The following is a 26,236-nucleotide window of genomic DNA, read 5'->3' as shown; positions in this document are numbered from 1 at the left end:
TATATTTATACATTTATCTGCATGCATATCTATCTATCTATCTATCTATCTATCTATCTATCTATCTATCTGCATATCTATACACACACACACACACACACACACACACACACACACGTACATATCTCTGAGTTAACCCAAGTTGGCAATGTATCTCCCTCATGCTTGGTTTTCGATTTTGGATTTATAAGTATCAGCATGGGAAGACCAGAAGCAGCATTCAAGTGTCAATGATAAGTAGGGTCCTGCAACAAAATGTTATGGTGCGAAGTGTTTCTCTTCAAAATTCCAGCATGTACACACACACATACCCCAGCAGCAGTTAGTCAGCATGGCAATGATTGCAAATGTGTCCCCACTGAGGATTTGCACTCATCAATCACCTGTTTCAGGTTTCCCCCCTCTGTTCTGTTTCCCAATACCCCCAATTTCCCTTTTCTGCTGACGGGCACACTTATGCTCAATCCCAGTTACATTAAATTTTTCAATGTTTTAGTATCCATTGATGTCTATGTCTAGTGACCAATCCAGGCAATAAGATAATGTCAAATGTTGAAAATAAGCCGTAAATTGCAGTTTTCACCAATATCATAGAATCATAGAATCATAGAATCATAGAGTTGGAAGAGACCACAAGGGCCATCGAGTCCAACCCCCTGCCAAGCAGGAAACACCATCAGAGCACTCCTGACATATGGTTGTCAAGCCTCTGCTTAAAGACCTCCAAAGAAGGAGACTCCACCACACTCCTTGGCAGCAAATTCCACTGTCGAACAGCTCTTACTGTCAGGAAGTTCTTCCTAATGTTTAGGTGGAATCTTCTTTCTTGTAGTTTGGATCCATTGCTCCGTGTCCGCTTCTCTGGAGCAGCAGAAAACAACCTTTCTCCCTCCTCTATGTGACATCCTTTTATATATTTGAACATGGCTATCATATCACCCCTTAACCTCCTCTTCTCCAGGCTAAACATGCCCAGCTCCCTTAGCCGTTCCTCATAAGGCATCGTTTCCAGGCCTTTGACCATTTTGGTTGCCCTCCTCTGGACACGTTCCAGTTTGTCAATGTCCTTCTTGAACTGTGGTGCCCAGAACTGGACACAGTACTCCAGGTGAGGTCTGACCAGAGCAGAATACAGTGGCACTATTACTTCCCTTGATCTAGATGCTATACTCCTATTGATGCAGCCCAGAATTGCATTGGCTTTTTTAGCTGCCGCGTCACACTGTTGGCTCATGTCAAGTTTGTGGTCAACCAAGACTCCTAGATCAACAAACACATTCTAGGTATCAGCAATATTAAACTTCATCTGATTTTCCATGCATATTCATTTGAATGTCTGTGTTGTACATTTCAGTTTTTAGTGGATAAAATTGCTGAGAGAATCAAGAAAACTACCCTTCTTAACACGAAGATTCTTTATGTTATATGCCTATAATATATATTGGTTAACCTCTTTCTCAGAAAGATCTCCTTGCAAGGCGCTGACTTTCTCTTTCAGGTCTTTAACATCTTTTTTATAGTTGTCAATCTCCTCCTGTTTTTCTCGCTCATCTCTGTCGCGCTGCTCCTTCAGGCGCTCAATTGTACGTTCCTGACAAAAACAGAGCACTCTGTCAAAAGAAATCCATTTGGCTGGACAAATGCTTAATTCTGAGAACGTCTATGCATGTTTACTCATCGACACAAGCCCCACTGAGCTCAAATGAGTCTTGTTCCCAAGGGTACATAGTGTTGCAGACTTAAATAAATTTCTGTAACCTTTCACTCACATAGTTGTTATACAAATTAAACACATGATAGGTCTTCGCTAAACCGTTTCCCTGGTAGAACAAGATCTACACCAATCATGTCACAAAGACAACACTTTCATAGAAATTGAAGAAGTGAGAGAGCAGAAATGCTGCTTCTGATGTAGTTTTCACAAGCATGCAGTATAAAGCTAAACAGATCCCTTGTCATCACTGTCCCCCTCCCAATAGAACTTCTGCAGAGCACCAAATAAAGAAGTTTGTGCAATTGCTGCACCAGGATGACACTAGTGCCAGGGTAGCCAACACAGTATCCTCCAGATATTGTTGGACTCCAGCCCTCATCAGCCCCAGACAGGGTAGCTAATTGTCAGGGATAATGAGAGCTACAGACTAGCAACATCTGAAGGGACCCCATCGGCTACACTAATCTATATGGGCTGTTAATCAGAAATAAAATAGACCAGAATCAAAAATGCAATCTACAAATATGGAAAGACATTAGAGGCAAGACATTTTGAAACACAGAATCTCTGATTAAATTCAGAAGCAAACTTATAAATTCATTTTGGGGTGACTACCAATGCTGAAATCCTGTGATCTGTGGTGTCCTCCTAGGTGGCAAGGATAATTTTACTATGCCCAGGAGATGCTCGCAAACACAAGTTACTCAACACACAGCAAAATTTACTTCGCCGCCCAGCACTCTAAGTGACTATGAGGTAACCGTTGCCATACAGTGATTAAAAATATAAAGCTGTCATGCTGTATTATTTACAATAAACAAATGCAGCACTGGACCAAGCTTACAGTTTAATTCTAAACTACAGCCAGAAACTAACCACTCTCAATTCCAACCTGATAATTGCCACCTGCCCAGATTTTAACTTGTCTGAATTAATTTTAAGATGTATTTTAATTAACTGATGTCTGTTTTTATGCATATTGTGTTGTTTTTATGATGTTAGCTGCTCTGAGCCCAGCCTCAGCTGGGGAGGGCGGGATACAAATAAAAAATTTATTATTATTATTATTATTATTATTATTATTATTATTATTATTATGAATCTCAAAAATGACACAGAAACAGCATCTCTCAGATGAGCTGCACAACTATCATAGCGTCACAGGTTAGAAGTCATTTCCAGCTTCCTTATCTAATTCATATATTTCTCAAGCCGTATATCCAAGCTCAGAGTTGAACAGTTTTCAGAAGATTTTAAGTCAGTATGTGCTTGATTAATACACATACCAAATGCAATCGGAAGTGTTTTAAACTGCAGCACCTGATTAAGCTAAACTGATAGCATCCAATGAAAATGGGATCTTCCTGCCTGAGATAGGACAAACTCTTCACAAGGAGAATACATTGTTGTGGCTTGGGGGGGGGCAGGGTTTAGACAAGGTCGTCTTTCTTTCATATTCACCTTCTCCGCAAGTGCTTCCTCCAGTGTGGTCAAGGCAGTATCGGTGTTGGTGGTATCAGCCTGCAGGGATTTTACCCTTTCTTTCAAACTGCTCATCTGTTTCTCCTTGTCTCTTAACTGTTCCTGAAGATTCTCAATCTTAAATAAAGCAAGATCAATGAAAGAATCAGATTAACATGAAACAGATGGGCAACATGTTTTTAGAAAGATTGCACAGCATTCTATTCCTTACTAGAGGTGCCCAGTCAATATGCCAAATTGGAAAATTGACTGGGAAAATTCAGAACCAGCAGGACCAGAATTTCTTGAAAGACTGGAATAAATTTATGTTGTACTTGAAAGACAACTGTAAACAACTGACATCGCTAATAGGGCTACAAGAAGTTTTGTAAATTGTTTATTCAAGATCATGATTTAATAGTAATATTAATAAGAATAAAATGCATATTAGAGATTAAGTTGGAAAATCATTAGCTGAGGATGAAGGAAGTTCCAGGCTTACATAGCCAATTTTATATAAAATTGATGTTAGGATGGAAGCCCAGTCAGCTGTGCCTTCCCACCTAATTCACTGAGACTACCTCTTTCTTCCATGGATGCTTCTAAATCTCTGTGCTGCTCCCAGTTCTCTAGTTCCCCATCATTTTTTATGTTACCCTGCATTATTGAATGATTCTCTTGAGATATGTGTGGAAGGCAATGTACCATTCAGAAGAACACAGAAAATGACATCCAGTAAATTTTAAAACAATTCAAAGTAGGCACCCCTAGCAGAAATCTGTACATACAGTATCGTAAGGAAATATGCTAATAAAATTGCATTTACCCTTCTAATCTATACTACAAATCATTTCCATTCTTCCACATCTCTGCATCAAGTGTTCAAAAGTTTATATGAATATCTGCTCTGGTTGCAGCACACACATCAATTGCAAACTCATCAAGTATCATCCTTGCAGCTTCAAGAGCACCATGAACAGTATTTCAGTAAACACAGTGTGTTATGTAAGTGTGGCACTTAAGCCTGATAAAATACTGCAGTATTTTATTTATTAATTAAAATAGGTTAATAGTTAACCAACTTGTAGCTAATTTGTAGCTACATGCACATGTTACTAAGTTACAGTGAATTCAACAAGATTTACTTTAGGCTGTACATCTTTAATCAGATGGCCTACATTACAGATATTGCCAAGGGAGAATAAAAATTAATTTGAAGTGTCTTTGGAGCCAGATAGAAAGGGAATGATCCTGGCATCTGCAGCAGCAAGTCAGTCAAGCAGGAAGCTGTACAACTTTAACACAGGTTCTCAAAGAGGCTTTAATTCAAACATTCAATTACATTTTCCAAGTCAGTAACTTGTTACAAAGTCAAGAAATACACTGTAACATGAAACCTCAGGGGAACCCTTGAGAGGATGGCTTTTATGCTAATTTCATGCAAGGAATGTCCAGCCAGCTACTATTGTCCCGTTTAATTTATCTTATACAGGAAATTAAGCTGAAAAACACATAAGTGTTTATGTGTGCTGGGAGAGAGGGTGGGTGAGGGGGGAGACATCAATCCTAGTATAACAAGCACTGAACCTTTAAAAGCACATATATTACACTGTCCACTGAATTACGAATATTAAAGACCATTCCGAGCTCTTTTCTGCGAAGAGAATGATCATTTTAACTTTGACTAGTGCAAACTGCATGGAATCAATCTCTCTCTCTCTCTCTCTCTATATATATAAAGTAATCTTCCAGGTCTTATAGATTAAAAACTGACATGTCACCAGGCGTAGATGCCATTCACCTATTACTTTAATTTTATTGTTCAAAAGTTGTAATAAAAACTTCTTTAAAATTGCTTTTACTGCAAGAATGTTGTGTGTGGATTAATATGGAAAATTGATGGGTTTAAGCATTTTTAATGTAGCCATTTTGTAACTATCTTGTAATTAAATTGAATAAAGATAGATGGGTGACTTCTCCAAAGTTCTGCCTGCTTTGAGATAAAGATGGTCACTCCACAAAAAGCCTTGGGACACTCCAAATCATACATTCCCACAGAGCATCTTCTATGAGGCAGCATGCAATTTGATCTGGCCCAATGCTTACATTGATGTTCCTTACAAGCATGGCACCCTATGTCAATAGCAGCCTATGGACATAGAAATTCACAAGCAACTGTGGGAATGCATCCTACAAGCAGCTTTGCACCACTCTAAATATTAGAGGTGCTTCTCTACAGGGGCTCAGAAAAGTCCACTGCCACCCCTTCAAGGTGCACACCAATAAAGTTCTGAGTAATACACAAAAGTCTGCCATTCTGAGCTGCTGGGAGTTCCAGTCTAAAACAGAAGGAAGGCATCAAGTTGGGAAGGGTCATATTACTGTTATGCAAACTTCTGGCCACACATGAATGAGTCTACTTGTGCTCCTCACCCAGATGGCACTGATTGTCATCATTTGTAGTGTGTGAAACTTAAGTTATCAAAAAAGAAAAATGTTGGGTAAAGCCAATCTATTTTGAAATGAGAGTAAACTAAAGGCATTCTTAATAATGAGGACTCATTTTTCCAGGAGGAAAAAGAAACCAACCTTCTCAAATCTGCTCCAGTCATGATGGTTATGACAGATCTGAGCAGGAAAGTATTCACCCTGCCCCTTCAGGCACATCCAGATTGAGGGGGAGGCTCAAGAATAGGAGTTATGGGCCAACACTTCCATAGCTAAAGATCTAGAATGTAGCCAAAAATTGTTCTGCATAGTTACAGAACCCAGGTGTGTGATTGCACAAGTGTATGACATACAGGCTTAATCACCAACGCTCACTTCCCTGACTATCTTATTATTTGTTCGTATCAATCACACAGTCGTTCCAGGAACTTATGCAGACTCCACCACTCGCAATACAATATTAAATACAATACAATGTTAAATATGAGATTTAACATTCCAGTCATTGCAAAGACTAATGTAGCATTAGAAACACGGTGAAAGATCTTTTGAGCAACACAGTCTAGCTTTTCTGCTAATTATAAAACTCTGTTCAGGTTTATCATTACCAATCCTCCCACTGCAACAGAACGCTGAACCACAATCCTCACTAAATGCGACTTTTGTAGCTATCGGTATTACCACTTTCGGACAAAAAGAGTTGGAGCGCAGAACTTTGTATACCTGGCTGGCCTACCTTTTTCTGAAGAACATTCACTTTGCGTTCTTTCACATCCAGCATATCTTTGAGATCATGAATCTCTCCAGCTTGAGTTCCTTTCTCTTCAGCCATCTCCTGAATTTGCTTAGTCTTTTTATTCAACATGGTCTCTTTCTCTTCTAGACGTAACCGGAGAGCATCCACCTGAAATCAGTCAAAAGAAACAAGACTTCCGATTACCTTCAAGCAAGACAGCCTTTAAAAAAGGAAAAACTCTGCTGACAAAGAATTGAACTCTATTACCAGATTCAACTCACAAGTTTATTTCTCTCTACTTCCCATCAAACATAAATCTTGCATCAAAAATGCTAAATTGATAGTAGAAAGTAGATGCTGAACTGTAAAAGTAAATAGTAAGAGCACTGAACCAATTTTTAAAATTAAAAAAGCAGTACACAAGAAAGCAGTTGAAAAGGCAGATTTCCACTTTCCAATAAAATAGCTGACCTGTTATCTGGTTGATTAAGCAGTTGGTAGCTGAAGACACAGCTCTTTACCCTAGTCTTTATAAATTGAAAAACTGATTTAGGCGGCTTTTCTGTAACATGTTGTATGAATTACTGATTTGTGGTTTATAGGTGGGGTGTTTTTTTTACTGTTTTAATTGTGTTTTTATCATCTGTAACCTGCCCTGGAACCTTCTGGTGAAGGGCAGGCATGAAATACAATAAATAATAATAATAATAAATAATAAATAGCTTTAGGGATATGTTTCATCTAACTTTTTGTATTTCATCATGGACTACCAAATACAACATATATGCAAGCTTTGAATACATTGGGCCTGGTAAATGTATGCTTAATCTGCCACTTTTCAAAGGCTAATCTGAAAAGGACAAGTCCTATGCTTCCCTGTATTTTGCTGGCAATTTAAATCTAAATATGCTATTAAAAAGGTAAAAAAAGAGGTAAAAAATGTTAATATGCCATTAACATAATCCAAACACAGATATCTTGCACTATGGTATATATCCTGGTGTAAAAAAGGTAATGCGAGAAGCAGCTCCATAGACTGTTACTCCTGTGTTTTTTGAACCACCTGGTGTTCTGTGTTTCACAACTTTAACTCCTGTGATTCCCGCCCCCCTTTGATCTGTGTACATTTTCCTGGGAGATTAAAGATAAATAAATAAATAATACATGTTCCCTCCCTTTTGTCTCTCCAAACATCACCTATGTGGCAAGCTGTTGTACAAGTTCAGCAAAATGTGTATCTATATAGATACATAGATATCTCTGTAGGCTGCTACATTACACAAGTTCTAACCCCACAGCTGAGTGAGCATCTGGGTCAGACTCATACTGAAAGGGATGTTTGAAGTATTAGGATTCGGGGGGGGGGGAGTATGGCCATCAACGATTTTAATAAATGAACATGCCATTACTAATAATGGACCTCAATACTCTACTCTAAATTAATTCTAAACACTCAAAGCAGCTGGCAAGTAGGCTTTTTATTTTTTAAAAAAATATCATTAAAAAAACCACGAGAGAACATAATCCCACATAAATTCACATAGGTGTCCACCACTGTACATAGTGCTTTACAACCTAAGCAAAATCTAAGTCCCTGATCCAAGAAGCTTGCAGGTTGCATTTTGACAGTGGGAAAAATGAATGGGAGAGACAAGGCTAGCATGGAATGAGTGTGGGCAAATGATATTACTGTATCAAGTCCAAGAAGGAAATGCAACACCCCACCACAAAAAAGGAAAAAAAGACGACACTACTGTGCATCCCTATCTAGTACTCAGTATGCCCTCTCACCAAGTTTGTGTTGACATTTTAGAGAACACCGATTAAAGCAAACAGCAGAATTGAAGTGACATAATGTAGAGTTCACAAAGTCTCTAGCAGCTCTGATAATTTGCAGAATATTTTGTTCCGTTTTCTCAGCCTATGTATGTTCCAAAGTCAAAGGGGGGATGGTAGCAGGAATGAGAACAGTTTGAACACTAATTCCGACTAGGCAAGATGGCCACCAGAAAGAAAAGAACAACCTGGAAGACCACTGCAGAGTAAGAGTGACAACACCAGGCCATTCACGATCCCAAAAGAAACCCACTGACCCTTATCGGTTTGGCTTTCAGAAACAGTTCAAGCTAGCTAACGTGGCTGTTAATCCTATTTGACAGTATCAGATTTGGTGCTTATTAGCTGAATTCATTACAAGGCCATCAGTCACGGTGAGTAAGCTGGCTGCATTCTGAATCTTTGGCTCCCTCTGTGCAAGCTCAAGATGTTAAAGGAAACTTGGTCAATTCAAAATACAGAAAAGCTGTTTAATCAGACAATGAGTTAACTGCAGCTGATGCTCTAGGTTTTTCGTTTAATGAGCTGTTCCTCCCTTTTTTTTTTAAGGATCCTAATTGGCCAAATCAAGCATAAATTTGCCTTAAGAAATGAGACCAGGTCTGGAAATAAAACTTCCTTTGTTATAAATATTAGGAGGCATCAGCCATAATTACAAATAATCAATTTGCCCAAATGGAGAGCAGGTTCTTTCCTGGCTATGAAAAACATGTATTTCTCCACCACCGTATTCTTCAGCCTGTTCCCAGCTGATCTGAAGGCTGGTCTGAGGGCCAAACCTAAGTAATATCTGATTTTTAAAAACCTACTTCAAAGGCACTCAAGGTTGGTTGACGCCTTGAGAAATTAAGATGCTGATCCAGCTTCCTGAAAAACTCACCTATCAAGGTGGACCATCTGTCCAGGAGAATGGAACATGATTAACAGCTACCATTTATCTTCTCAAAAAATAATTTAAAAAATTAAGGTGTGTCAGCTGTCCTACACATCCATGCTGGCTTCTGGACATTCTGCAGCAGTCAAACCAGCACTGAGTGACGAGTTGCTCAAAGTAAGGAGCCATGGTAAATAAAGCAGGCATATGAAGAAAGCTGGGCAACTTGCAACACTGTCACTTACATAAGGAAAGCCTCCTGGATCAGGCCAAGGGCCCATGTAATCCAGCATCTTGTTCCCATAGTGGCCACCCAGATGCCTGTGAGCAGGATGGAACACTCTGCCCTCCTGTGGTTTCTTGGAACTGTTGGCCCTGAAAGTTGTAGCACACCCTCTAACCACCTGCAACAGCTGTGATGCAGAACAACAGTTAATCTCCAAATTGCCCTTAGTGTCTAGGGAGTTAGATGCCAGAGCCCTGCTACCAGAGCCTCGGGTTTGAGACACCTGGTGCAATACAGAGGGAATGCCCAGAACTTTATATCAAGCATACTTTGGATCCTAGGAAAAAAATCATTTCCATTGTTAGGAATTATTTCCCCTCTCCCCCTAAACCAGCATTTTAATTTATACCTAATTCGAAACAAAGAAGTCAATTTAAGTATATGAATAAACACCCATATCTGCAATGGCAATATAATCCACTACTTTCTAGTTGGTGAGTCCCTTTGATTTAATATTTGGGGTGGCTAAAACTCCTGGTTTTATTTTTGTGTGAGGTCTCATCTTAGAAACTACAGAATGTGCTTTCAGCAAAGTTTGTTAAGACCTGGCAAGGCTCAGAGACATCATGTTAACCCTGTTCTTGCGGGCAGAAATTATGCACTTGCTTATACATAGCAACACATTTTATGGATGCCTCACACAGAATGCCAACACTCAAGTTCTGTGGCAAGCAGGTTAGTGCCAACTTCAACAAAGTCATTGTGTAACTTTCTCAGTACTCAAAAAGCTATTCCAAAGAAACAGCCTTCCTAGTTTTGACTAGGAAAGTTATTTTAACCAAAAGCTGGCCTTCTTTCTTTTATGATATTGATTTATGTTTAATTACAGAGCAGCAGCATGGCCTAAAAATATTTATGGCTGATGGAACTCCTCCAGGATCCTCCACTGACCAAGGAAGGACAGAGCTGTTTGTTTATATCTGCCAGGGATGGGCAGGAACCTGAGGAATGGGCAGAGGAGGCAAGTGGGGAGGAAGAGGATCCAGGGAAACGGGCCAGTGATTTGTGGGGTTCGGAGCCACCTGTAAGGCAGTCGCCAGCAGAGGAGGAGACTGGGTGGCAAGACACAAGGGGAAAGGATGTGGAGAAGCAGTTGCAGGAGGTCTCAGAGTCTGGAAAGCCAGCAACAGCCCCAGGGAGAGTCAGGCCTTTGCAAACTCCTCCATTTGCCCCTCTGCTGTCTCCATGCTCAAAGAGGGGTATGAAGGATGAGAGCAGTTGGAGTTGCCATTAAGGAGGAGCCATCAGGTGTTTGCATGCACCACATCAGACAAGGGGGCTTAAGAAAGCAGAGAGGGGTGAGGCCCTGCTGCTGCTCCCACTGTCCGAGACAGGGCACAGGGCCACGGAGGGAGCTTGCCTAGACAGCAAGTTAGTGGCGAGTGGTGTGCATATCCCATGCACCTTAGGAGCTGATGTACCCGAGTGCTTTGCCAATAAAGAACTAAAAATCCAGTCCCTCATCCTCATGGGTCTGGGTGTGACCAGGACAATATCCCTCTTTCTGCTCCTTTCCCCGGTGCTGTGGGGCTGGATGCCTGAAAAAGGGCCACAAAGAGCACTCTGGTCACAACAGCTGCTGTGAGATCATCCCTCTTCGCTGATTTAGTTTGTCTCTCCCACAATTAATCAGTTTCCTCACCAGTCAGCATTCCAACTCCCTCTCCTCAACGCTATCCTGGTGTGCTTCAAGTGAGAATATTGAGAAATCATATAAGCTAATATTAATAAACTAAACCCAGAGTTCTGTCTGTTCTGACCTCTAAGCTTATGTGCCATTGTTGCAGTTCAGGCAACTAGAGAGCTCAGTTCAGGAGAAAAGTCAGATTGTTGTTTGTCTCACTTTGTCCTTTTTGTGTGCTCTAACGACTATTTCAGGCAAAAAACATTTGTTGATAAATCTGTGCTCTGAGTTTTCAATAAGACAAGCAATGCATGTCAAAATGTTCCTAGTAGGGCTCTGAAAACTGTTCCCATACTAGGTGTACAGAGGATCAGAACTGGAAAATATGAAAATCATGTGGAATACATATAAATTCTTACATGGCAAGAGCCTCAAATAGCTTAGTAAAGTCAAGGTAAATAACAAACCTCTTGGGTGTTGGATTCAGTTCTCTATTGCATACAAATTTCCTCATTTGGCACTGGGTTGGTACAGGGAAGGTCAAAGGACCAAGTAACTTAGACATTACGGTGGTGGTGGAGACCCATATTTCAAGAGACTGAATTAGCCATAAGCTTGCCAACGCTGAGCCAAGCAAAAGGACTCAGTGGGATAGTAATAAAATTGTATATGGATGAAGCATTTTATTCCAAAATAAATGTTGCTTTTTATTTTGCTTTATTTACAAAAATATTTTAAGTTTCTACAACTATTTATAAAGATTCCTTTACATATTGAAACTAACCTCAACATCCTCTCCACCTACCTGCCCTTAGGATAAACAAGGTCATTTTGCATTTCAGACCCAGTATTACAGATGTCAACTGCCAAGCCTTGGATTCAGATGCTTTAAATAGAGAAGATAGATGTACCAGGTTTCCATGGTACATCTTTAAAATAACTGAACAGTTTTAAAGCAAATTTCTTATATCAACATGTCTGTGGACAATTAAAAAGAGAGAGTGGTTATCTCCCTAGCTTCATGCTTTTACTAAAAACTAAAAACCCACAGTTATTTGTTACATGCATCAGAGTAGAACAGTTGCCTCAAATATGTTACACTTTTCAATGAAGGAAACAAATATTTCATGCCTGCATAATTGTAGAGAAAAGGCTGAAAGATACAGGCACATCATTTTTAAAAGAGCTTGGAATTTGGAGAGTTATTCTGGCAAGAGTGAGGCTTCTCCCTCCTAACTCCCAACATTAATGTTCCTACAACAGCTTTATAAATAAAGATCAAGGTGGCAGGATCCTGGGGTACCATTTAGCAATGGTGTACAGCTGACCCCTCTTTATATTTTCAGACCCCATGAAATTATTGATTGGGATACCACCATGTATGACTTGTGGTCAGTTCTATGCCCTGAATGACTATTGCTATAACAATTTAAATAGGCTTATAGACTAGGTATGTGCTCAATAGACATTCAATTCTTTCATTTTGAAAAAAAATGTGACTGTCCTGTGTGATGACTTTTCTATTATGGAGCTTAAGAAGTAAGAAAGCTGATGCATGGCAGGTTATTACTGAACATATAAAACCATATAAAAAATAAATAACTTCTCAAAAGCAGCTCTTTGGGCCTTTTTCAGTCTCCAGACCTGTCAACCCTGGGTTTTGGCTACTAGGAAACAATTCCTATTTGATACCAACTACCAGTCTACTGGTAATGTGTTATAAATTGGGAACCTTCGACTTTCTACTTTCTGATTTTCATTCACTCCAGTCCTTACAGTAATTGGAACTTTTGGCAAAATCTAGAGCTTGCTTGCTTGCGGATTGATTAAACTAAACACATTCAGCAGCATATTGTGTGTGTGTGCGTGCGTGCGTGCGTGCGCACACACACACACACACACACACACACAGCACATACATTTGGTTTCCTTGGCAAAGAGTATGCATCACTTATTAATACTATCTGTTATTCATGCACTCTAGTAATAAAAAAAAAGTGTCCTGCTACAATGTTATTGCATTTCAGACTAAAAAAAATGTTCAGTGAATGTATACATGGATTATTCTTTTAAATGATTTAACATGAGCATTTGTTAATACTGTCAGATGGTGTTTTGGGTTAGATTCTTTTCTTCTGCTCTAACTTCCTTCTAACTTTCAGGGTACAGTTTTATTGACACTGAAGCGATACATTCAGCTCATTAACAAAACTAGGCTAATAGAAGCAGAAACATTTGCAGTCTTACCATTATATTCTGTAATGTTTTCACTGTGCACACAACTAAATTTAGAGAAACGAAATTCAGTACACAGGATGCACACTGAACAAGCACATTCACAGAAGTTTCATAACTGTACTGCATTTTGCAGGTGTCCTTACTACTTACTACTACTTACTACACTGGGGAAATGGGAAAGGCAAGAGGAGAGAAGCCTTTGAACCAACATTTTAAGCAGTACCTGAAAGGTGAGGTGGATGGAGCACTGTAAGCACTGGGAAATGGGAAGGTTCAGACAGGTGCTTCTAACCTGCTTTATCTACTACTGGTCCAAGCAGCTGTTTTAGAAGAGGACATCTTTGCTGGCCTGCCATTGGCTGAGAAGAGTGGCGGAGAGCTCAGAGGTTGGCAATTGCGTCTGAAAGGTTTTTGTGCACAGGACTGGTCTGTGGATTGCCAGTTCCTCACTCCTGCAGTAAAGCATTGCCTAAAAATTGCCCTGCCTTCTCTCCAAAGCAATCCAGAAAAGGATGCTAAATTGTAATCCAGTAGAACAGTCTATTGTAATATTACTGAGGGTTATGTCAGTCAAATATTTATAAGGGCAATGCACTGAGTACTGCAAGTCAAATTACCGTATTTTTCGCTCTATAACACGCACCTGACCATAACACGCACATAGTTTTTAGAGGAGGAAAACAAGAAAAAAAATATTCTAAACGAAACAGTGGATGTATGATTTTTGTGGTTCATGCTGTGGCCACAGACATGTGATCTGACAGTGAGTTTGGGGTAGCCCAATGCAAAAATCCTGAGGATCCATGTGAATCCATGCTTTGTAACCACATTTTTGCACCACTGCGGCCCCAGGCAACAGTGGGTGCATGATATTTTTGGGTGCAAGCTGTAGCCATGGACATGCTATGTGATCTGATGGTGAATTTGGGGTGACCCAGTGCAAAAATCCTGAGGATCCATGTGGATCCATGCTTTGTAACCACGTTTTAAGTGGGGAGGGAAGGAAAAGCACTCAAGGGACAAGGAACATGCGTGGGGTGGGTGGAGAAGGATGCTGTTAATAATGCAGAAGAGGGGTATAAGAGGAGAAGGCTCCTCTCCTCTCCCGCTTTGCTCCTTTAAAGCAAGCAGGGTCTCTGTCCCTCTCTCCTCCTCACTCAGTGGCTCTTCTCCTGCTTTGCTTTTTCAAAGCGAGCCACAGAGGAGGGAAGGAAGGGGAACCATGGATCCTCTCACGACTGCAGCAGATCCCCCCACCATCCGTAGGCATTCACTCCATAACACGCACAGACATTTCCCCTTACTTTCTAGGAGGAAAAAAGTGAGTGTTATGGTGCAAAAAATACGGTAATCCCACATGAAGCAAGCATTGTGGTATTTTGAGACAGGGTATAAAACAAAATTTATAGAAGCACTCTAATGTTTATACTTTTAACAACTCTTCTGTAACAAATGCAAAATAGAAGAGTTATTGAGGAAGCCATATCACTCAACAATTTTGTTAATACAGTGCACAAAGTTAACACCAATTTTATTGTGCATGGTTAAGAAAATACTCACTAATAAAAGGCTTTCTGATGAAGCTTGAAATATTCATATAAATTATGCCATACTTTTTCATCTTCCTCTTAATATAAACATCTGCCACTAACTAGTTAGTTCATTCTGATGAACATTAGGAACTAATGTGAAGTACTGTGTTATAATAACCAATACACTGGCGCCCTCTTATGGCTAACATATTTATTTATCCAAATAGAAGCAATACGTAGTTTGTATGAACTACGTGTTCATACAAAACAGCTCCATATGCTTACACTCGAAAACCTTCCAGACTATGTTAATTGTGATTGAACAAAAGGAGTTGCATAGTTCAACATTTTAAGAAGTTATCACACCTTTAAATATATGCATTTCAGAAGGTGTGGTCTATAGAACAGGACTGCTATTTTCAGAAAGTATGGTCTGCAGAACATACATTTAGGCTGTAAGCATAACAAATATATACAAATGCACCAATACGAGCAGATAACAATAATGTAACCAAACTAAAAGCCACTGGAATGCTAGCTTTTCCCTTCTGTTTGTAACTATAACTTTCTACCAGGATTTGAAAATAGACTCTGAAGCTGCTTAGCAAACCCTTGTCAACTGGGGACTCAGTTAATCAAGTCTGATAACAGGACATATTTTATGGATTTGTATTTAGTTAAAGAACAGGAAATGGGCACATTGGAGAGTGGCAGCTGAGTTTTTCCAAGGAGCTGTAACAGAACCAGGATTTTGGGGGGTTTTTACGGTAAGCTTATAACTTATGCTGGGGTTATGTTCTGGGGATCATGCCTAAAGCCAAAACTGTGTATAGTCAAAACACATTGGGTGCAAATGTGGGTGGGATTGCCAAAGTCCTCCCCCCCCCGATTCCTGCCCGCTTTCCGTTAAAAAAAATTCTAAGCATGTAAAGCTGAATGTGCACAAGTTAAATGTGCATAAGTTGCGGGCTTATGTATTCACAAATGACCTAGTCAGGACTTCACAAGTTTGTGGATGACACCACAGTATTCAAAATGGTGAAATCTTTGATAATTGTGAAAGGTTAGAAAGGAAAAATTGGGAGTAAATATCCCTTCCTTTGAGCCCCTTTCATTTTGGGAGGTCCAGCTAACCTTTTATTTGCTGCCCAATTTTAGCCTTGCCGATTCAGACAATTATGAACTAATTGGGGTTTCTCAGTTCAACATCAATAATCAATATTTGAGAATTGTAATAGCAGCAATTTATAAAGTTTATTATGCTATTAACCTCATTTATGTCCTTTTCTCCAATGCTTAAGTTCTGTTAAGTAAAAGAAATATATTTGCTACGTGCCTGAAGATATCCTTGAACATTAAGTTTTCTATGCGCTTATAAGAAGGGGAATTAACTTACCTCTTTAATGCAGCAGTTGTTACAGCGGAAATTAAGGTGAAAAACTTAACTGTCACACTCTGATTTCTGATACACAGAAATCAGGCTTAGACTTCTCTAAACAGAGCAAAGTTGTCATACCATGTTCAAGAGCTCCATAGCATTACATTTCTGTATTTTATCCCTGAATTCAAAAGGCCCCCTTATAGTTAACAAACAGCAATAATTCAAGATTGTGCCCTTCACCTCTGTTTGCAGGATGGCAGCTCTCTGCTCTTTAGCTGTGAGGGACTCCTTGAGAACATCAATGTGTTGCTTGCTATCGGAAAATTGGTTTGTGAGGGTTTCCAATTTTGTCTGTAAGGCCAACAGCTCTGTGTCTTTGCGTGACAGTTCCTGTTTCACCTGACCAATCTAAAGGAGGAACCAAAGAGAAAAATACAGGTTATCAAACTGTACATTAATCTGTCAAAGGAAATAGAACTATTTACGGAAATATTTCCAGCTATCACAAAGGCATGGCACCAAGCTGGCTCAGGAAATCGGAAAGGACAGTAAACTTCACTGAGCGCATGCGCCTGTGCAAGTACAGTCTTAAAATAATGTTGTAAAATGAAAATAGAACTGGACTGTAGCCAATATGCATATTATTCCACTACTACATTCAACTTCAGGCAGAGGCCCAACAATTGCTGATGAACCAAGAACTGAAAGAACAACTAATAGGCCAAATAGTAAGCCAATCAGTTATTGTCTAAGCTTTTTAAAGCACTTGGTAGTGAATTGCAGAAGCAAAAAACATTGATTTTAAAAAGGAGCTGTTCTGCTTTGTTGAAGACTGCCAATATCATTTTGTTTCTGGCCTACATTCCTACTACTTAATACCTGTGTTTCTCTGTGTTGCAATTATGTATGACTGAGGAAAATATTTTAGCAAAGATGTGAAAAAAATATGCATTTAAAAATTGAGGGAACTTCAATGTATTTCCCAGGTAGTACTTTAAACATTAACTAGTAACTATATTGACATCACTCTTGAGTATGAGTGCTTTCAGCAAATTATAAATCCTTTGTTCCAATAGTAATGGCAAGGCTCCCTTCCTCCCCCATTTTGTCTTATAAACATTATTTATATTAATTATAGGTTTGGTTTGCACATAACTTTAAACCATGAAGAATCTATGATTTAGTTATGATTTGTTTGATCATCCATACTCTGCCCAGCAGCTTAACTATTAATTAATTAATCATGTTTACATATGTCTCAAGGCAATTGACAGACACATCATAAAAACCTAACGATAATTTTTCAAACAGTATAAAAACAACTGAAGATTTGTACCGTTTTTAAAACAACACTTCAAACAGAGATTGTTTCAACAGACTTTTCTAGAGGGATGAACCAAACATGTATTTGTTTCCAGAAAGCACAGATAGTGAGTGCCTGCCATGTCTCAACGGAAACAGAGATGGTCATTTAGTTCTGTGGAACTATGGTTTGTTTTCCACCAACTAACCATGTTCTGAAGCCATGGTTTGTTGTCAGCTCATGAAGCTTGGTTTGTTTTAACCATTGGTATGGCATGTGAACCCAGTACCCTTCTTAACCATGGTTTGTTTGGCCACCTCAGACACTCACCAAGCTCCAAAGGCATGACACAAGAGCAATTAGCAAACAAACCAAACTTTGCAAACCAAGCTATGATTTGTTGAACAAACTATGACTTAGTGTTAAGTAAAATCCAGGTCATTGTCTGTATTAGATTATGAACCTGCAGGCAAAGCTTGTATTCTTTTAACTTTAGTACAAGGGCCTAAGATTGTAGTAAACAGTGTCGCTCAGATGACTGTGAGACTTCCATGAATAAAACATGAAGGGAAGCAATTTTCAAGTGTTTCCTCGCCCCCTGTGGGACCCTACAGCATAGATTTAGAGGGACATTGGGAGCTGTGTACTTTTGCCAAAAATGGGTTGGGTCCCCTCCCTGTTCTCTTACATTATTTTTTCATTAACTGCAAAATATTTTCATACACTGGTACACCATGGTAGCCCATTAAAAAAAATGTATGCATTTATACAATCTTCAAATCAGATTTATTTAAATAGAGAAACAATCTCCTGTAATCAGGGTAAGATCACAGCTCAGTTTTCATGTAGAAAAATATTTTCTCTGTTGAATCTATCATAGAGATATTATTTCATTTCATCCTAGAAACTGAAGCCAAATACATCAACAAGTCGAAAAACTTGCAATCCAGACATGTTTTAAGATTAAATGTGCAGCACATACTTCAAGGCAGGACAGGAAATGAGGACATAGCAAGGTCTACATTTCTGCTCCTAATCTCACACAATGTTTATCAAAATACACAGCCTGACAAAATATAGTGTGGAATACAATCAAAGTCATAACATTTTATTGTGCATTTTCAAGAGCTCAGTACATGCATCTCAGACACATCTGAAGCACTTTGAAAGAATCTAAAAATATAGCATGACACCTTAGCCCAAGTCATGAAAATTGGGTGTTTGAAGTAGATTATAGATTGTGATGTTACTTATATCAACCATAAGTAAGCTAAAGACAGATGCAGATTTATAGTTAGTTATAGTGCTTTTCACAGCCGCAGAGTGCAAGGTAAGCAAAGTAAGCTACCCGGAAAGCCAGCAGAGCCCAAGTAAGCGGCACTGCACACAGAGAAGTCAATCTTACGGCAGAGACCTCAGTCTGGAGAGAAGTCACTCTCTTTTTCAGCTCCTCTCCTTGGGCCTCTTTGGCATTTAGCTCTTCCTTCAGTTGCTCTACCTGCCACGACATTATTATTCTCTTACTTTTATATTAGAATGTTTTCCTGTCAAATGTCCTCAGTCTGCACGGAGGCAAATCGTAGCAAAAAAACACACAAAAAAACAGCCAGCAGATTCAACACTTGCCAAACCCTCCACCCTGGCAAAAATGTAGGATCTCTAAAATAAAACACTTCTTCCTAAGCTGCATACAGGAAATATTGCACATATAACAACAAAGATGGCATGTCATTATCTAGAACACACCACTGGTTCTTTGGTAATGAGACAAACTGTTGTAATTGAGAACAATTTGAGAAAAAAATTACTGGCTTAAAGAGCCAAGTATCAAACACTGCTGAAAATAAAATACATAAATTTGAAAGACGACTATGCAGAATGTTTTTAATTTGATTATTATGCAGTAGATCACTAACTGGATCTCCTTTAAAAATAATAATCAGCCCTTTTGAGGTCTACTGCCCTTTTGTGTTGCACTTAATTGTGATTAATTTCCCCAAGAACAGACTGGATAGTGCTTCTGCATCAGTTTATGAAATAAAAATTACTACTGTTTGAAAAGCATTACTCAAATTATGAAAAAGAGTTAACTGTATTTCATTATCATGAGGGAACTCCATTTCAACCATTTGAGTGTGTGTATATACACTACTAGGACGCGGGTGGCGCTGTGGTCTAAACCACAGAGCCTAGGGCTTGCTGATCAGAAGGTCTGCGGTTCGAAGCCCTGCAACGGGGTGAGCTCCCGTTGCTCGGTCCCTGCTCCTGCTAACCTAGCCGTTCAAAAGCCCGTCAAAAGCTTCCTCTGGCGGGAAGGTAAACGGCGTTTCTGTGCGCTGCTCTGGTTTGCCAGAAGCGGCTTAGTCATGCTGGCCATATGACCCGGAAACTGTACGTCAGCTCCCTCCGCCATAAAGTGAGATGAGCGCCACAACCCCAGAGTCGTCCGCGACTGGACCTAACGGTCAGGGGTCCCTTTACCTTTACCTACATATACTAGTAGAGAGGGTGGAATGCAAGCGCCTCATCTGCTTTGTGATTAGTTGGTTTAATTAGTTTCTTAGAGGAGTATATCATTGCCTAACAGATAGTGTTCACTCATTACCTTGTTTTTCATGAATTTGGAATGGCTACGATACACCTCCATTTGTTTCATTTCCTCCTCTCGTTCCTCTGTACTGAGGGCTCCATTTGACTTCAGCATCTGGATCTCTTCTTCCAAATCTCGGAGTCCACGCTCCATGGAAGAGATCTTAGAATCCTTCAGACACAGTGAACAATGGGCAAATTAGTCTTCTTCATAAATTGTGAAAGCACCCTAATATGGCAAAACAAAAAACAGGCCCTCCTACAGGAACACTGTCAGTCAGTGAAGAAAGACAAGAAGGGAGAATCTTCCATGTGTTGAAACTTGAAGCCCCAACACCCTGAAAATATTCCAGCAGTAGTAGGAAAAGCAAAGAGCATTTTCCGTAATCTGGTTGGATGAAAAGGTGTTGCAGCTTTGCTCTCAAGCGAGATGGAAAGGACAGGGGTCCTCAACACATTCTGCTCATTAACATCTTTGTAAAAATCCTATCTCCTGTGTAGTCAATGAATGTCTGTGGTTTAATATACCACAGTGTGCTGCTTATGGTTAAATTTAAAAACCCGAATAGCAAAAGAACAAGAAATATTATGCCCTTTGCTCTGAATAGGCATCTCCTCTTTCATGTAACTGTAGAATTCTTACCTTCATCTCTATAACAGTCTGCAAAGCTTTAGTCTTGGCAGAATCGGGTGCATTTTCAAAACGACGATGCATTTCCTGTACAGAAAGAAATACAAGAAGGCTAAGCACAACAGACTTTACTCAAAAGAGTATGAGCAACATTATCCAACTATTTTGGATGACCTTTCACATCAAACAACAGACATCTACAGTCCACTGAAATAAATCTACACACAAGTGAAATGGTTATAATCATCTGCCTTTCCAACAACTAACACTCAACAGCAGGCAGCTGAAGCAACTTAAAAACCCCAATACCTTTCAGCTAGATGATTCCTTATATGGTCTTTTCAAACTTTATCTTCTGGTGGGAGGATAAAAATACTTTTTAAAAAGAGGATTAATAAATAACAGCAACAATCTGGTATGTACTTAACAAGCTGATAAAGCATCTGTGCCAATAATACTCCTACACGCCCAGAGTAGCAACCACCTAGTTACGGATGACGACAGCTTTCTCCAGAGAGACAGCAAGGGATGAGAGAACGTTCACTAGGTTGTTCATCAAAACAGTCAACATGCAATGGGTGTAAAAGTGAACACCTATATTTCTGTAAGTATCGCAGAATAAGCACTTCTAGCATAAAAAAGCTGAATGCAAGGCTGCATGGTGCCAGAGAACCAATTCTTCTTTGTATTTTACAGAGTACAAGCCAACTATACTGTATTTCCTTCAGTTTTTTGTAATTAGCTTCCACACATAATGCACAGGAGTTAAGGAAACAAGGGATTAAGACAGTGCAAGGTGTCAGAAATTCTAGCAACTAGGCCCACACACCTTATTGTTGGCACCATTGCCACAGATGGCTAGGGAGCAGCACACCAGCTACTAGCTCTATAGGGGCCGTGTGACATTTATTAGCAAGCGCAGGAATGTGGCCTGTTAGCCTGCAATCCTGCAGCAGTTGGGTCAAACTGAGCAGCATAGCAAAGCCCCCCCCCCCCATTTGCTACCTGCAATGACTAAAAGGAGTCTCCAAACAGAAGCAGAACACGAAGATGTCATCAGTGGCAAAAGACATCACCTATGATCGCCCATGACACCAACCTGGCAACAGCAGGAATCAGGAAGCACCCTTCCATGTAATCTGTCTGTTCTGCTACATTCCTTTATTTTGGCTTTTGTTTTTATTGTTAGATTTTGTAACTGTGAAATAACTAGTGTTTCCAGTATGAAAACATTTTATTGGAAAATCTAGAGTGCAGTTGATCCTAGCATGTCTTGAAGTTATCACCAGCTGATTTGTGTTGACTTTTAAGCCCTATCAGCAGTCTGACATATCCTTAAAGAAATGAATGAGATGCTGAAACTACTGAAAGCCCAGACTAGATGGGGTCAATTCTCTCCCCAGCAACTTCTCAAAATAGGATGTGGAAAATAACTCAGCATTTTGTCAGTACCATAAATTTCATTTTGTGTATGTATGGCTACAACATTTCAAGAGCACTGGAGTAACTTTTTATACTGCTTTTATACTGCTTCTGTTCATTCCTGCGTGTTAAAAAACCCTCCAAACTTTACATAACACTACAGGGGTTCATGTACTCCAGAAGTAAATTTTACCTTAGTGGCTTTATCTTGATATAGGAAGAAACACTTTCATAGTGCAATCTTGCAACATTGATTTCTTATTTACAGTGTTCTTTTTGGGGGAAATGCTTACTAGACTACTGAGGTACATTGGACCCCTTCCATTATTTACCACAAGCATTTCATGTCGACATTTTTTCATTTGTTTGCTTTCCCTTCTGTTTTCTCCTCCAGCGCTTGCTGATAGCCAAATAAGGTTTGCCTAATTGGTGGGATGTATATTTTCCCCAATGGCAGTTCTGTTTGCCCCTAACAAAACAACCAGATACCCAGCTGTACACAGCTAGAGACTCAAGAGTTGCTCAGCACACACTGGTTATTCAGCTAGACACAAAGAAATGGACAGATGTCCTATCTGCTGTAGAAATGATGATAACAAATCATGGCAGCAATGCCATCATTGAAAGCTTTTAGTAGTTACCCTGTTTCCCGGAAAATAAGACAGTGTCTTATATAAATTTTTGCTCCCAAAGATGCGCTAGGTCTTATTTTCAGGGGATGCCTTATTTTTCCATGAAGAAGAATACGGTACACATTTATTGTCTAATCGTGAGTAAGCCAGACTCCGTCAGGGCAGAGCGAGCAGCAGGCGGCAGCTTGTCCTGGCGGCGGCGAAGGCTCTCTGATTTAAAGAGACCTCGCATTGCCTGAACAGCTCCAGCTGTGCTGCGGCCAATCAGTGAGCTGCACAGTGGCGCCCGCTGCTACGGTCCAGAGGAGTCAGACGCCTTACGGTAGTTTTGGGGGCCTTATATTCCGGGGAGGCCTTATTATTGGGGAGGTCTTATTTTCGGGGGGGATACCTTATATTACAACGAGAGGCAAAACTGGAAGGAGGTCTTATTTTCGGGGGATGTCTTACTTTCGGGGAAAGACGGTAGCTGGAGAATATATGTGTCCTCAGCATTATATTGTAGAATGATGGAATTCTGAAAGTGCTTTTCTTTTACTGTTCAAGTGGTCAATTGTCATTTGAAAAATGTCTATCTATACATAAATGTAATTTATGTATTTAAATGTGGAGTCTGATTAATCCAAATGTTTTCATTAAAAAGATTAAGGTAAAACTAAGTTTTTGATACAGTGTTAAAATATATTTTTGGAATGCAATAGTAATAAAATTTGCTTTATGCTAAACTGGAGTTATTCTGAAATCAGTTATATCTTTCTTTCCAGCTCACAGGTCAATTAGACTGTCAAAACAAATGGTGTAAGAGGTGTAAAGCAACTATACCAATGATCCTAAACTTTGCCAAACCCCTTTTTGGTCCAGTCTTGCTGTAAGATGAACAAAGCCATTACATTCAGTAGAGAACAATTATAATATCAATTATGTAATTTCTATACCACTTAATATATTAAAAATATCTCTGGTGTACACAAAACTGGAGCAACAACAGAGAAGTTAAACAAAATATTACAAAATGCACAGTTACATATAAAAATGTTACATTAATACAAAGTTACTAATGTAGATACAAATCAGTATCTGTTCATTTTCCTTCTGGCACACCCTCCCTCTCAGCCTCAGGGAGGGTCCAACAAACTCAGGGGGTTTCCCAGAGACCCCCCTCCACTCACAGCTCTTTCTTCACCCTCTGTCCTCTCCTCCTCCAGCTGCAGCATTTCAATTCCAAGTATTACAGTATTTCAATTTAGCAATTTGCAGGTAGCTTGAAGAGACTAAATAGCAGCTTATTTTAAGGGAGAGAGGAATGTCAGGAAGCACCCAATCCACAGCAATTTAATCATGCCCCTTATTTCAGAAAGCCCTATCTCCTTTTTAAATTCTTGGAACAAGCATTGAAGTTCCATGATGTCCCTTCTTTCTTACGTGGCAATCTAACAATGGTTATCAATATAAAATTTCTACAGATTTCAAATACATATAAACAAATACTGAGATGTCCTCATCCCATTTCAGTAAGCTTGGCTGAATGTGAGCAAATAGGAGTTCATGATGTGTACTGTATTTATTAATCAGAGTAAAGGAAGCAGCAATAATGTCGAACTTGAAGAAGAATAAAAAATGGAAGGCTTTGGTATCTACCATATAATTAATAGGCTCTGTTTTCAGGCTGCAAAATTCCATGTGTGAGGAACTTCTAGCTAACCCAAAGGTTCCTATGTGCACTGCAGAACAAAGAAAATCTAGATTAAAATCCTGTGATTTGATAACAGACTTCACATTGAAGGAGCTAAGCCATAATTAAAGCTCTAATTAAAAGTGTAATTAATTGTCTTGAGAAGAACAGCTTCTAAAAGAATTTCAAGCAACAAAGAAGAGCCAGTAAAATTAAATAGATCCTTATTATAAAAGTAATCATTGAAATATTTGGAGGGCATATTTGGAGGGCATATTTGGAGGGCATATAATCATATTCTACAGGATAGTTTCCCACTAAACCTGCATTTGCCTTAAGCAAGGTCAAACATTATTCCTCTATAACAACAGCAACAAGGTGGGAGTCTGTAGGAAATACACCACCATCTTCTGGACACTGAAAATGTGTGCAGGAAAGACAAACCTGATGCTCTTTGGACTTAATGCTGGTTGTACCAAAGTATCTCCCCCTCTACCCCCCACAAAAGAAGAGTTAACTGGAAGAGAAAACTTACTAAAATAAGTTCAATATTTATTTGGAGCTTCCAAAATTGTTAGTAATGTGGTGTCATTAATATACTGATAATTGTTTTCCGCAGATTTAATTAATGCCTGTGCTGCCCTTGAAAAGTGTTCAGAACTTCTGTCATGGAAGCTCAGCTGCTGAGACACACAAGGCAACAACGAAACATCCGCTTGGTTTTGTGACAGTTGTACTGACCACCTGTTTGCTGGGTCTAATTCAAGGTGCATGCATTCTGCTAATATGAAGTGCCCTTCTTCATATATTGTCCCTACCACCCACCCTTCAATACCTCCTCAAAAGGCCCTACTTGAAATTTCCTTCACCAAGCTACCTAAAATTTGCACGCATGCAGCGGAGCTCTGAGCATCATAGGACACAACAACAGTTATGTTTAACAAATATTAGGATGAAAAAAACTTTCTATTGTGCTCAATTTTCAGTTGAATCTGAATGTGTGAACACTAGTGTATCAAACTAGTCCTTTATTCCTTCATCAGACCACACACATCGCTTTCTACCTTACTTTCTGGCAGTGACTGTCTAGTCGATATTACGCTTCTTTGTTTAGCAGGAGTGCTTATTGCCCAAAGTTATTCAGCTACATTTAGCTATTGCTTTATGAATTATTTACATCAAAAAATTATAAAGAATACAATACTATAAAGTGCAATACTTCTTCACTTTAAATAGTGTGTTTTGGACTATGCAACCAAGGCAGCAAATGATTTCTTCAAATAACCTTCATAGCAAAGTGGCTGTTTCCATGGAAATGGCAGAGCAACCATCCATTACTGCTGCCAAGATTTCTCCTTATTCTTCTATACACAGGTAGATGCTCATTTACAGCTTTGTAATGAAACTACACACAAACACACAGGACTAATATATAGCAGCATCCTCAGATGGTTACACAAGTAGTATTTACACACACAGAGAGAGAATAAATACAGCTTGCCATTCTGCAAGCACAAGTTCCTGGCTGCCACTGGTGATTCTCCCTCCCCCATCAGAGGATTGTAAGGTACATGAAGACCAAGTTCCAACCATGTATGTCTGATCTAGACTTATGTTCTTGGGTGCTACTACAAATCTACTCTCCTGAAGTCCAGGTCTAGAAGTGTGTGGATCTCCAAAGCCCAACATTTCAAATGTTAGCTTTCTAGCTGTTGTGGAAGGAGCTTTACTATTTTTATATTACTGCCAGAAACACCCAAGTCGTTTGCACACATACATCCAAACATGAAGAATATACTGGATCTTGTACTGAGCACACTTTGGTCCAAATGGAATTATGTGTAGCTAGACTACAAC

The 26,236-nt window shown here is 39.4% G+C and overlaps 1 protein-coding gene across 12 annotated transcripts in view; it reads right to left on the bottom strand.

The window, feature by feature from the left end:
• ERC1 (ELKS/RAB6-interacting/CAST family member 1) overlaps nucleotides 1-26,236 on the bottom strand; it is a 163,619-nt gene that overhangs the window by 115,112 nt on the left and 22,271 nt on the right. For 8 of the 12 annotated variants that reach the window (XM_053407141.1, XM_053407148.1, XM_053407150.1 and 5 more), the window contains exons 4-10: nucleotides 20,666-20,740; nucleotides 20,039-20,194; nucleotides 18,848-18,931; nucleotides 16,371-16,538; nucleotides 6,360-6,527; nucleotides 3,176-3,313; nucleotides 1,451-1,591 (exon numbers count right to left, since the gene is read on the bottom strand). In XM_053407141.1, coding sequence (XP_053263116.1) covers nucleotides 1,451-1,591; nucleotides 3,176-3,313; nucleotides 6,360-6,527; nucleotides 16,371-16,538; nucleotides 18,848-18,931; nucleotides 20,039-20,194; nucleotides 20,666-20,740 — 930 coding nt within the window. The remainder of the gene's footprint in view (nucleotides 1-1,450; nucleotides 1,592-3,175; nucleotides 3,314-6,359; nucleotides 6,528-16,370; nucleotides 16,539-18,847; nucleotides 18,932-20,038; nucleotides 20,195-20,665; nucleotides 20,741-26,236) is intronic. The other 4 variants (XM_053407151.1, XM_053407144.1, XM_053407149.1 and 1 more) reach the window with 1 other exon arrangement.

The sequence above is a fragment of the Podarcis raffonei genome, chromosome 10 (assembly GCF_027172205.1).
Source record: "Podarcis raffonei isolate rPodRaf1 chromosome 10, rPodRaf1.pri, whole genome shotgun sequence".
Lineage (NCBI taxonomy): Eukaryota > Metazoa > Chordata > Lepidosauria > Squamata > Lacertidae > Podarcis > Podarcis raffonei.
Note: the sequence above shows the minus strand (reverse complement) of the source record. Positions and strands in the feature narration are given on the sequence as shown.